At 60.6% G+C, this 13,137-nt stretch overlaps 1 protein-coding gene across 3 annotated transcripts; it reads left to right on the top strand.

Annotated features, from left to right (window-relative positions):
- The first annotated feature begins 2,917 nt into the window (after positions 1-2,917).
- Positions 2,918-11,437, top strand: OLFM2 (olfactomedin 2). 3 transcript variants are annotated; one of them, XM_034071993.1, is made up of 6 exons: positions 2,918-3,061; positions 5,947-6,096; positions 7,047-7,202; positions 9,150-9,369; positions 9,590-9,696; positions 10,536-11,437. In XM_034071993.1, exons 1-6 carry the CDS (start codon positions 2,918-2,920, stop codon positions 11,211-11,213), a joined length of 1,455 nt encoding a protein of 484 aa, XP_033927884.1. In that variant the 3' UTR covers positions 11,214-11,437. The 3 variants fall into 3 exon arrangements, with proteins under 3 accessions (XP_033927884.1, XP_033927883.1, XP_033927885.1); XM_034071992.1 differs by having other exon boundaries at positions 2,918-3,055; XM_034071994.1 differs by having other exon boundaries at positions 2,918-3,055; positions 5,959-6,096.
- Positions 11,438-13,137: the final 1,700 nt, after the last annotated feature.

Here is a 13,137-nt window from a genome sequence, read left to right on the forward strand (position 1 = left end):
CCCCAAACCCGCACCCCCCTCATCCCCCCCCGGGTACCGGTACCCCCAAACCCGCACCCCCCCATCCCCCCCTCATCCCCCCCCCGGGTACCGGTACCCCCAAACCCGCACCCCCCCTCCCCAATCCCCCCCCCCATCCCCCCCCCGGGTACCGGTACCCCCGAGACCCCGCTCCGGTTCCTCCCCTCCCGTTCCGCGCCCGTTACCGGTACCGAAAACGTGGGGGGGGGGGGGGGGGGGCGGCGCGGACAAAGGCGGCGGCGGCGGCGGGGCCCGGCCCGAGGATGCGGCTGCGGCGGCGGCGCTGAAGCGGCTGCGGCTCCGGTACCGGTAACAGCTCCGGTTACCGGTAACAGCTCCGGTTACCGGTAACAGCTCCGGTACCGGTAACAGCTCCGGTTACCGGTAACAGCTCCAGTACTGGTAACGGCTCCGGTGCCTTCAGGATGCGCTTCCTCCCCCCCCCCCTCCTCCTCCTCCTCGCCGCCGGTTCCCCCGCGATGCAGGTGAGGGGGGGGGGGGGATCGGTTCCGTTCCGTTCGGTTCCGTTCGGTTCCATTCGGTTCCGTTCCCCCCCCCCCCCGTTAGCACCGAGGTGGGGACCCCATTGAGGGGTGCGCACGGGGATGCTCAATGGGGAGGGGGGGGATTTGGTACCCATGGACCCCCCCCCGGCCATGAGGGCGGCGGGGACACGTGGGTGGGAGCAGCACATGGATGAGGGTTGGGAAAGGCCGGGATGCATCCCATGGGCTGAGTGTGGGATGCTGCTTGGGCACTACCATAGGGATACCCTCCGTGGTACACCCATCCATAGGGATGCGCTGGGGATGGATGCGGGGTCCATGCGCTGGGGTGGATGCTCCATGGCTCCAACCCTTGGGAATGCCACCGGGACCACGATGGGGCTGCCTTGGGGGGTGGGGGGGGGTCCTCTGTGTGGGTCGGAGCCACCCCAGGGCCCTGGCGCTGTTGGCAATGGAGCCATTCCCTGATGAATATTCAGTGGCCGCTTTGCAGCCTGTTGCATATGCATGAGGGGAGGGGGGGGGCACCCCCTGCGGCCCCTCCCCAGGTTTGGGGGTGCCATTGCGATGCTGGAGCCGCTTTGGGGCTGGGATGGGGTCCCCAATGCAGTCTTGCCCCTGCCTGACTCCAATCCCCAAGCAGAGGGGATGCGGGACCCCCAAATCGCCCCCTTATGTGGGGCAGGATGTGGGTCTGGGGAAGGGGGGGGGAGGGTTTGCCATGACTTGGGGGGCACTGCAATGGGGAGAGGAAGAGATGGGGGAGGTTTGGGGGTGCCCCTTTGAGCCCCACGTCCCCTTCCTTTGAGCGTGAGATGGGGGGTGGGAAGCTCTGCCCCATAGATGTGGAGTGAGACCCCCCCTCTCCCAAACCAGATCCTTGATGGGGGGCAGAGAGAGGGGACACCCAATGGTGCCCTATGGGGTCACATCCCCGCTTTGGGTGCTTGATGGGGGGGTCTTGGGGGTGACTCCCCCCTCATCCCTGACCACGTTCGGGCCTGGTTACCCCAAAAAGCCGAGGGGGGGCCCCCCCCAAACCCGCATTTTGGGGGGCATTGGAGGGGGGGGGGGTCCAGGGAGGGGTCTGGGGGGGGGTTCCCCATGGGACCCCCTGCACTGCGCTCGTGTCCCCACGCGGTGGCGCTGCGGGACCGCGACGAGGGGAGACGGAGGCGGAAGCGGGGTGAGGATGCTCAAAGCCAAAGCGGGGGGGGGGGGTCAGGGTGGGCACCCCCCCATTGAGCTCCGGATGGGGTTTGGGGGGGTCCGGGGGGACCCCGCTGCAGGGGAGGGGGCGATGGGGGGGTCCCTGAAGAGGGGGTGGAGATGGGGATTTGGGGGGTGCCCCGGAAGGGGGGGTCCTTGGCGATGCACCAGAGTAAGGGGGAGCAGGGGGCCCGGGGGTCCTGCAACCCCAAACAGGGGTTCTCGGGGTCCTGCACGCCTACATTAGGATCTATGGGGGTCCTGCACCCCCATACCGGGCCTCCTGTATCCCTACATTAGGAGCTATAGGGACCCTGCACCCCTACATTAGGATCTATGGGGGTCCTGCACCCCCAAACCGGGGGTCCTGCACCCCTACATTAGGATCTATGGGGGTCCCGCACCCCCAAACCGGGGGTCCTGCACCCCTACATTAGGATCTATGGGGGTCCTGCACCCCCAAACCGGGGGTCCTGCACCCCTACATTAGGATCTATGGGGGTCCCGCACCCCCAAACCGGAGGTCCTGCATCCCTACATTAGGATCTATAGGGGTCCTGCACCCCTAAACCGGGGGTCCTGCACCCCTACATTAGGATCTATAGGGGTCCTGCACCCCCAAACCGGGCCTCCTGCATCCCTACATTAGGATCTATGGGGGTCCCGCACCCCCAAACCGAGGCTCCTGCACCCCTACATTAGGACCTATAGGGGTCCCGCACCCCCAAACCGGGCCTCCTGCACCCCTACATTAGGAACTATGGGGGTTCCGCACCCCCAAACCGGGGGTCCTGCACCCCTACATTAGGATCTATAGGGGTCCCGCACCCCCAAACCGGGCCTCCTGCACCCCTACATTAGGACCTATGGGGGTCCTGCACCCCCAAACCGGAGCTCTCCGGGCTCCTGCATCCCCATCCCTTGCTCCGCACCGACCAGACCCGCCCCAAGCCGGGGGCCGTACCGGGGCCGCACCGGATGGGACCGCCCCAAGCCGGGGGCCGGGAGCGGCGTCACTCGGGCTCGGCTCCGGCCCCGTTATAAAGGGGCTCAATCACAGGCGACGCGACCGGTACCACGGTACCGGGGGGTGGGGGGGGGGGTTGTTTTGTGTGTGTTTAAACGGGAAGCACCGGGATACGGGGGGGGGGGGGGGGTGATGGGCATGAGGCGGCGGCGAAATGACGGTGCCGCTGCTGAAGATCGGGGCCGTGCTCAGCACCATGGCCATGGTCACCAATTGGATGTCCCAGACCCTGCCCTCCCTCGTGGGGCTCAACGGCACCGCCGTGTCCCGGGCCGGCACCTCCGAGAAGATCGTGAGTGCGTCCGGTACCGGGAAGCACCGGGAATGGGGTTGGGAATGGAGCGGGAGAGGAGGGAAAGAACGGGAAGGGGGGGGGGGGGATGAGCGGGATGCGGCGCGGAGCTGCGCCACCGGTACCGGCACTCGCGGATGCAGCTCATTGGGACCGCCTCCCCCCCCCCCCCGTTCCAATCCCAGGTTTTGGGGTACCCCCAGTTTTGCGCACCCCAACATCTTCCTTTGCTCCCAAAGCGAAGTGCAGCGGGACCCCCCTTTTCCATCATCTCCCGGGTATAGGGACCCCCCCATTCACCAGCACCCCATATTCCCAAAGCGAAGTGCAGCGGGACCCCCCCTTTTCCATCATCTCCTGGGTATAGGGACCCCCCCGTTCGTCTTCCCCTTACCCCCCCCCATGAGTACCCCATATTCCCAAACGGAAGTGCAGCGGGACCCCCCCTCTTCCGTCCTCTGCGTATGGGGACCCCCATTCGTTTTCCTCAAGCCCCAATTCCTGGGCACCCCAACATCCTCCTTTCCCAAAGCAAAGTGCACCGGGACCCCCCCTCCCCGGCTCTACTGGGGATTCCCGACCATGAAACCCCCCCCAAGGCACAGGGATCCCCTTAAGGGGGACCCCCCCATGGGGGCTTCCAATGGAGAAGACCCCCATGGGGGGGGGTCCTCACCCCCCTTTTCCACCCATTCCTGGGGGTGCTCTTGGCAAGGGGAGGGGGTGAACCCCTTGGTTCGCACCCTGGCTCCTTCACCCCACTGAGAGCAATGGGGGGGGCAGGTTTTGGGGGTGCCGGGTCCTTTGGGTTGATGCCAGTCCAAGCCCCAATGCCCCATCCCATAGGGAAGCCCAGTGGGGACCGTTGCAAGGGATCACTGCAGCCCGGGGGTCTCAGCGGGAGCCTTGCGGGGCAATTAACGGCTCCCCCGGTAATTGGCTCCTCATTAAGCTCTTTGTAACGCCATCAATCACCGCCGTTAATGCGGCTGGACCGGCCGCCTTTCATCCCGGTGCCGCTGGTCCCCAGCGCATCCCTTCCCCATCCCTTTGGGAAGCCTGGAAGCCCCCGATCCAGACCACAGCGGCTCCTTGGGTATCCCCATAACCAGCACCGGGACCCCTGGTCCCGACTGACCGGATACAGGAGCATCCTTTGCATCCCAAAGAGGGAGCAGGGATGCGGTGGCCTCTTAAGGGGTGTCCTGGGACCCCCGTACCCCGGCTCTGGCTGCTTGGGGACCCCCGAGAGGGGTCGGGATGCTCCGAGAGCTCCCCCCGGCTCCGGTAGCATCAGTTTCCCTCCCCCCCCCCCCGAGCTATGGGATCCAGGGAGCCTTAATTAATAACCCCGTTATTAATTGCAAAGGCTGCGTTTAACCTCAGCTGATGCCCCCGGGGCGCCGCAATGGGGCAGGCGCAGGCAGCGCTGCCCGCACCTCCATCCATCCCATGGGATGCTCCGCAGGGCTGAATGCGGCCGGATCGCATCACCCCTGGTCCAGCATCCCGGGATGCTGGGGATGGGAAGCCCAATGGTGCAGGCGGAGCAGCTCTGGCAGCTTCCAGAGCTCCCGCAGCCCTGGATCCCGGCATCAATTATGCATTAGCCCTCTATGAAGTATTGATGCCTGCCTGCTGCCTAAAGGGAAACGGCTCCTCGGCGGCTCTGGATGCTCCGCACGGCTCGTTTTGGGGGAAGAAACGAAGCTTTTGGTGCTCCAGGGGGTGGGAGCTGCTGGATGCGGCTGCTGAGCCCTTCCTGCATCCCGGCTTTGGAATGGGGGGAGCCTTTCCCCACCCATCAATTCACCTGCTGCAGCCGGCGCGGTGCCATCGCCCTGCACGATGCCGACCGCATCCAAAGGGATCATTCCAGGTCCCCTGCATCACCAAGCTCCAGCTCCGCTGGGATGAATGAGCCCTTTATTGCCCTCCCCTCGCTTAAAGGCAGGTTTGGAAGCACCTCCGGGGCATTTATCCCGGCCCTGAGCCGGGTTTGGCCCCCATCGCATCCAATAAATCCCTTCTAGATGGAACGTATGGAATCAAGTGTGATCCCAGGTTGTTGCAGGGGAAGGGATGGTTCCCCCCTTGGGAGAGCGAGGAGTTTGCTCCTCATTTTCATAATGAATGATTATGAATTCCCCATGAAACGCTAAAAGGCCCCATGGAAAACCGCCGGATCGTGGCATGAATGCATCAGGAGAAGGGAGGCAGGGAGGGAAATGATGCTTCTCCGCTCGGTTTTGGGGCTGGAAGTGGTGGGATGCAGCTGGAAACAGGGAGCAGGCAGCAGAGCCTGAAGTGGTGCGTGTGTCGTCCCCCCCATCCTTGGAAATGGCACAACTGGATGGGAAAAAGAGATGCTTGGATGGGAAAAGGGGATGTTTGGATGTCCGGGTACCACCACTGTCAAAGGGACCCGGGATCCGAAGGGAAGGAATTAACAACCAATACTCGTAGCTCCGCTCCATCTGCAGCCGAAGAAATTCCTGCCTCGTCAAGTCTATTAAGTGGGGAATAACACGGGAAGAGGAAGGAAGAGGAAGGAGGGGAGGGAGGGAGGAAGGTGGGAGGTGATGAAGAGCGTTTCCTCATCATTCCCACTGGCATTTCGCAGCCAGGAAGCTGAAATCACCTTGTTTGGAGCAGGATACAGCGGAATCAGCCTTGGGGAGGGGAATGTGTGTGTGTGTTATTAAATACCCTGGATAAAAAGCCTGGAAAGAGGGAAAACTGCAGAGTGGGATGGGATGAGAGCAAGGAAGCCCCTTCCCAGCTCTTCTATAGCCGCTTCCCAGCTCTCTGGGTACCGGCGGGGTTGGGATGCTCCAGGCACCGGGAATTGCGGCTCCGGCATCTGACCCCTTCCCTCCTGTATCCCGCAGACCCTGTTCCAGAGCCCCGACGAGGGTTGGCAGGTTTACACCTCGGCACAAGCTCCCGATGGCAAATGCCTGTGCACGGCCGTGATCCCGGTGCAGGGCTCCTGCTCCCGGGACCTGCGCAGCCACCAGCTCCGGCAGCTCATGGAGAAGGTGAGGCCGATGGGAATGGGGATGGGAATAGGGATGGGGATGCTGGGGCTGAAGGGAGCCCAAAGGGCATCCATGACCCTGCCATGGGCAGGGGCGTCTCCCACTAGACCAGAGTGCTCCAACCTGGCCTTGAGCACTGCCAGGGATGGGGCATCCAAACCTTCTCCATGCAACCCATCCCATAAGGAAGATCCCACCTCCACCTCCCCTCGGGCAGGTTAAAGCCATTCCCATTGTCCCATCCCTCCGCCCTTTGTTGGAAGCCCCTCTCAGGGTTTCCTGTCAGCCTCTTTAGGCACTGGAAGTCCTATTCTGCTCCAAGCATCCCATTTGCACCCATTACGGTGTCACCGCATCCTAAGTGCCTCTTGTTACCATGGTGCCCTCCCCACACAGACCAAACACGGCTTGAAAGCAGCTCTGGGATCACATCCCATGAGCCAAAAGGATGTCCAATAGAAGCCGGGTGGTTTCCCAGGGTGGCTCCATGCTCCCGACCTCTTCCCTATGGGCTCTACAGTAGCGCTTGTGGCTGCTCCCGACAGCGCTCCCTTCATTCCCAAGGTTCTCCCATACCACAAACCCCATTAAACCTTTATTATAAGGCGCTGCAACCCCTGCTGTGGAGCAGCTCCTTTCCACAGCTCCATAAATACCAGCGGGGCTAATAAATCAATCAGGAACACCATCACATCGGTGTCATTTGGAAGCCTCGAAGTAAAACAACCTCAGTTGCTGATGGAAGGAAGGAGTCAAAATGCATTGATTGAGGCTGGGGAGGGGGTTAAACCCCAAATCATGGCTGAAGCAGGAGTGAACCGCACTGATTGATGCTGCAGGGGGAAGGGGCTGCTCCTTTCTGGCCCTGAGGATGTCCCTTCCCCATTTGTTAGCAGCAAAGGGCTTAAACAGAGCAAGGGCTTCATCCCCCCCCCCATCCCTCCATGCAGGTGCAGAACATTTCCCAGTCTATGGAAGTGCTGGATCTCCGGACATACCGGGACCTCCAGTACGTGCGCAACACTGAGGCTCTGATGAAGGGCTTGGACTCCAGGTTGAAGGTGGCTGCTGAGAGCCAGAAGAGCCTCAATGCCAAGAGCTTCCAGGTGAGTCCATCCTGCTCCCATGCCTCTCCCATCCCGTGATCCCTGGCTGAGCATCCCTGTGGTTATCCTGGGGCTGAGCATCCCTGTGGTGATCCTGGGGCTGAGCATCCCTGTGGTGATCCTGGGGCTGAGCATCCCTGTGGTGATCCAGGGCTGAGCATCCCTGTGGTGATCCTGGGGCTGAGCATCCCTGTGGTTATCCTGGGGCTGAGCATCCCTGTGGTGGTCCAGGGCTGAGCATCCCTGTGGTGGTCCTGGGGCTGAGCATCCCTGTGGTTATCCTGGGGCTGAGCATCCCTGTGGTGGTCCAGGGCTGAGCATCCCTGCGGTGATCCTGGGGCTGAGCATCCCTGTGGTGGTCCTGGGGCTGAGCATCCCTGTGGTGATCCTGGGGCTGAGCATCCCTGTGGTGGTCCAGGGCTGAGCATCCCTGCGGTGATCCTGGGGCTGAGCATCCCTGTGGTGGTCCAGGGCTGAGCATCCCTGTGGTGATCCCGGGGCTGAGCATCCCTGTGGTGATCCTGGGGCTGAGCATCCCTGTGGTGATCCTGGGGCTGAGCATCCCTGTGGTGGTCCAGGGCTGAGCATCCCTGTGGTGGTCCAGGGCTGAGCATCCCTGTGGTGATCCTGGGGCTGAGCATCCCTGTGGTGGTCCAGGGCTGAGCATCCCTGTGGTGATCCTGGGGCTGAGCATCCCTGTGGTGATCCTGGGGCTGAGCATCCCTGTGGTGGTCCAGGGCTGAGCATCCCTGCAGTGATCCCAGGGCAGAGATGGCCAATTCCCAGCCCTCCTGGCTGCAAACAGACATCTTTAATTCCATGTTCCCTGGCAAAGCCGTGATTCCCCCAGCTCCCTGTGCGGATCAATGCAGCCTCTGAGTCAATGCTGTCCCCAGAACATCCCATTACCCCCCTGCCGGGCACTGGGTTATTTTGGGAGCCTCAGGGCTTCATCCTGACAAGTAAAGAGCGTTTCTGTCTCGGGAGCAGCCGGCTCCTGGCACTGGAATGGGCTTGGAGGATGCTCAGGTGAACGCCAGGCACTGAGGATGGAGACGAGACATTGATCTGGTGCGATCCCAGCGGGAGGTGCTGAGCCCTGCTCCGGGATGTGATCCCAGCAGGACATAGGAATGCTGCCCTGCTGGAATGAAGGGCGAGGAAGGAGGAAAGGGGCTGGCTCGGTCCCAGGAAGCCCCCATGAGCTGTGGGATGCGGAGCGGGGGGGGGGGGGATTGATGTGGATTTACAGCGTCCTTGAGCAAAGGAGAGCCAATGGAGCAGCTCGGAGCCAGGGCCAGGTCCTTGCTGTGCTTCCCATTGCTGCTTCCCATTGCTGCTTCCCATTGCTGCTTCCCACTGCTGATTCCCACTGCTGATTCCCTGCTGTGCTGGCGCGGTGCCTGGCACAGTCTGGGATTATCCACGGCTTCCTGGGGTCCGAACATCCCTGTGGTGATCCTGGGGCTGAGCATCCCTGTGGTGATCCTGGGGCTGAGCATCCCTGTGGTGGTCCAGGGCTGAGCATCCCTGTGGTGATCCTGGGGCTGAGCATCCCTGTGGTGATCCTAGGGCTGAGCATCCCTGTGGTGATCCTGGGGCTGAGCATCCCTGTGGTGATCCTGGGGCTGAGCATCCCTGTAGTGATCCCAGGGCTGAGCATCCCTGTGGTGATCCTGGGGCTGAGCATCCCTGTGGTGATCCCAGGGCTGAGCATCCCTGTGGTGATTTTGCCACCCTGGTCCTGACCTAGAGCTCTGTTCATTATTCCCCCCCACAACCCCAGCACCAGCACTGCCCTTTCCTGCATCCCTCCCATGCAGAGCATCACTCTGTGCCCATCCACCACGGATGCTGCTGTACTGGGGACGGACAGAGGGACACCGGCCATGGGGACAGGCACCGGGAAGGGTCTCATTTGGGGGTGTTTTGTGCCCCCTTACCCAGGAGCTCAAGGACAAGATGACGGAGCTGCTGCCCCTGATGCCCGTCCTGGACCAGTACAAGTCAGACACGAGGCTGATCGTGCACCTCAAGGAGGAGGTGAGGAACCTGTCCGGGAGCCTTCTGGCCATCCAGGAGGAGATGGGTGCCTATGACTACGAGGAGCTGCAGCAGCGGGTGCTGATGCTGGAGGCCCGGCTGCACGCCTGCATGCAGAAGCTGGGTACGATCCCCCCTTTCCCTTGCTCAGGAATAGCTGCCGGTGCCTTTTCCATGAGCATCCTGCATCCTGCTGCCTGTCCCCATCCCCTGAGGCTCGTGGGGGTCCATGGGGTGATGGGAGCCACGGTCCCTTCCTTGCACAGGGACCAGAGGGAACCAAGCAGCATCCTGCTTCCTGATTCCCATCCCTAACTCCAGACTCATTCCCTGCCCCATTCCAGGCTGTGGGAAGCTGACGGGTGTCAGTAACCCCATCACCATCCGAGCATCTGGATCCCGCTTTGGGTCCTGGATGACGGACACGATGACGCCCAGCGCTGACACCCGGGTGAGTGACACAGGGCACCCATGGGGGTGGGTGGGTGGGAAAGGGCCCTGCCTGGTGCCCATAGGGGCTGCGTGGGGTCCATGTGCCCCACATGGTGCCCCACACTTTGGGGCACACACATGTGCCCCACACATTGATGCACACACACTGATGTGCACACACTGATGCACACACTGATGCACACACACTCATGCACACACACTGATGCACACACTGATGCACACACACTGATGCACACACACTCATGCACACACACTGATGCACACACTGATGCACACACACTGATGCACACACACTGATGCACACACACTGATGCACACACTGATGCACACACTGATGCACACACACTGATGTACACACACTGATGTACACACTGATGTACACACTGATGCACACACACTGATGCACACACACTGATGCACACACTGATGCACACACATTGATGCACACACACTGATGCACACACATTGATGCACACACACTGATGCACACACACTGATGCACACACACTGATGTACACACACTGATGTACACACACTGATGCACACACACTGATGCACACACACTGATGCACACACACTGATGCACACACACTGATGCACACACACTGATGCACACACACTGATGCACACACATTGATGCACACACACTGATGTACACACTGATGTACACACTGATGCACACACACTGATGCACACACACGGCACACACACTGATGCCCATGTCCTGCGCAGGGATGCATGTGCAAGGCACACACGGGTCACATCCATCTGTGTGTGTGTGTGTCCCTCCTCACTGTGCTCGGGGGGGGGGTCCCATCCTGCCCTCATCCTCCACAGGTCTGGTACATGGACGGTTACTACAAGGGCCGGCGCGTGCTGGAGTTCCGCACCATGAACGACTTCGTGACGGGGCAGAACTTCGTGCAGCACCTCCTGCCTCACCCTTGGGCCGGCACCGGGCACGTGGTGTACAACGGTTCCCTCTATTACAACAAGTACCAGAGCAACATCGCCGTCAAGTACCACTTCCGCTCCCGCAGCGTACTGGTGCAGCGCAGCCTGCCCGGCGCCGGCTACAACAACACCTTCCCCTATTCCTGGGGGGGGTTCTCCGACATCGATTTCATGGTGGATGAGAACGGGCTCTGGGCTGTCTACACCACCAACCAGAATGCCGGTAACATCGTGGTGAGCAGGATGGACCCGCAGACGCTGGAGGTGCTGCGGAGCTGGGACACCGGCTACCCGAAGCGGAGCGCCGGCGAGTCCTTCATCATCTGCGGCACGCTCTATGTCACCAACTCCCACCTGGCCGGTGCCAAGATCTACTTTGCCTACTACACCAACACTTCCAGCTATGAGTATACGGATATCCCCTTCCACAACCAGTATTCCCATATATCCATGCTGGACTACAACCCACGGGAGAGGGTGCTCTACACTTGGAATAACGGCCACCAAGTCATCTACAACGTCACGCTCTTCCACGTCATAAAGACCTCGGGGGAGCTGTGACCCGGCGCCTCCATTCTCCATCCCCTCCTCTTTGGGTTTAAGCCATTCCGGCTTCTTTCCTCCTCCTCCTTTTCCTCTTTGGTGCTCACGGTTTGGACTCTTCCTTTGGCTCCTTGGTGGTGCCGGGATCCCGTTGGCTTCCGATGGGTTTTTGGTTCTCTTCATTTACCTCTGGAGTTTACATCTCGCTTTTGGTGGCAAATAAACCAGTCTCTGATGTTTGATGGGGCTCCTGATGATGGTTTCCTCCCCTCTCCATCAGTTGCCAATGGATGTGCGAGGGGATGGAGGAGACGTGGAAGAGATGGGTTGTTGGGAGGGGATAAAGGGATGGAGGGCAATGGGGCTGGAGGTGTCAAAGGGGCTCTGCAGGCAGCATCACCATGGGCATAAGAAAGCTTCCAATGGTTCCAGAGAGCTCACGGTGGGGGGGCTTCAATAGGCCCATCCCATGCTGTCCAACCCCAATTCCCATCCTTATCCCCATCCCATTCCCACCCTATCTAATCCCATCCCATCTCCATTTCCACCCCCATCCCATCCTGTCCAAACCACCCCAATTCCCATCCTTATCCCCATCCCCATCCCACCTCCTCCCCAAGGATGATGCCACCGACAGCCCTTGGTCACCTTCCCCTGCATCCCTCAAGTCAGAGGGGGACCCTGTGTAGGGCCAGGGACACAGGGATGCAGGGATGCAGCCAGTGCTGCATCAGAGGCACCTTCAGTGATGCCTAGAGCTGAGGTGGGAATAAGCCCCCAACCCAATGTGCTTTTCCTTGGTGTCCCTATTTGGGCTACACCAGATGGGAGGAGTGATATAAACCCCCATAACCCAGGGCTTTAATAACCTCCCACATGTAGAAACTCTCCTGGAAAACAGCTTGGGATCACTCCTGCTGCAGGCTGGGTTTTTCCAGCTCATTGGAATTCTCCTGCAGGCTCAGCCTTAACGGGAGGAGAATTGGTTATTCATCCCTGATCCGGGCTGGCGATGGAGCTGGAGGGGTTGGGAACTGAGGGAACACCCAGCAGCTCCTTTGGATTAGTGTTCAAAAGGGGGATCCAAAGTGTCCTCTTATTCCCAATGCTCCGGGTGGGATTGGCTGGGGCTCGCCAAGCGCCAGCCCTGCGGTAGGAACTTGCTTCATCAGGAAGGCATCAGCACATCCATCCCAAGGGAAAACCAGTGGGAGCTCCATAATTGAGGCTCAATTATGGCCAGGAAGCGGCGAGCAGTGGGAGCTCCATCCCCATCTGCACCCTCATCCCCATCGCATCCTATGTAATCCCATCCCCAGCTTCATCCCCATCTGCATCCTCATCCCCATCGCATCCTATGTAATCCCATCCCCAGCTTCATCCCCATCTGCACCCTCATCCCCATCGCATCCTATCCAATCTCATCCCCAGCTCCATCCCCATCTGCATCCTCGTCCCCATCGCATCCTATCCAATCCCATCCCCATGGGAGCGTGTGGTTGGCAGCGCTAAAACAGGCTGCAGAGGAGGAAAAAGCTGGAATTCCAGCCCTCATCCCCTGGCCCCTCGTTGGGAATGATGACGATGGAGGAATGTGGCCATCAAGTGCCTTTTAGCATCCTTACAGCTATACATACCCAGTGAAGCGCTGCACCGAATCACGGGCATTCCCAAATCCTCCTTTCCCAACCCCTGGAGCTGGGGCAGAGGGGATGGGGATGAGCTGGGATGCTTTTTCCCTCCTCCCTTTTGGGAATGCTGGAGAAGGATGCACGGAGGAGGCTCGGGGGGGATGCGGATGGCAAAACCACCTGTGGAAACCCCATTTCCCTTCACCCTGAATGAAGAGCATCCCATTGCTGCGAGATCCCAGCCCCGCAGCACTGCTCGGGGGTTTAAACTGATCAATAAGGGATGCTCACCGTTAATGACCCCATTGAAA

This window comes from Melopsittacus undulatus, chromosome 23 (assembly GCF_012275295.1).
Source record: "Melopsittacus undulatus isolate bMelUnd1 chromosome 23, bMelUnd1.mat.Z, whole genome shotgun sequence".
NCBI lineage: Eukaryota > Metazoa > Chordata > Aves > Psittaciformes > Psittaculidae > Melopsittacus > Melopsittacus undulatus.

Coding starts and splice junctions, on each gene's coding strand:
- OLFM2 (XM_034071993.1), top strand. CDS start 2,918: ATGACGGTGCCGCTGCTGAAGATCGGGGCCGTGCTCAGCACCATGGCC. Junction 3,062..5,946: donor CCTCCGAGAAGATCGTGAGT/GCGTCCGGTACC, acceptor TGTATCCCGCAG/ACCCTGTTCCAGAGCCCCGA. Junction 7,203..9,149: donor TCAATGCCAAGAGCTTCCAG/GTGAGTCCATCC, acceptor CCCCTTACCCAG/GAGCTCAAGGACAAGATGAC.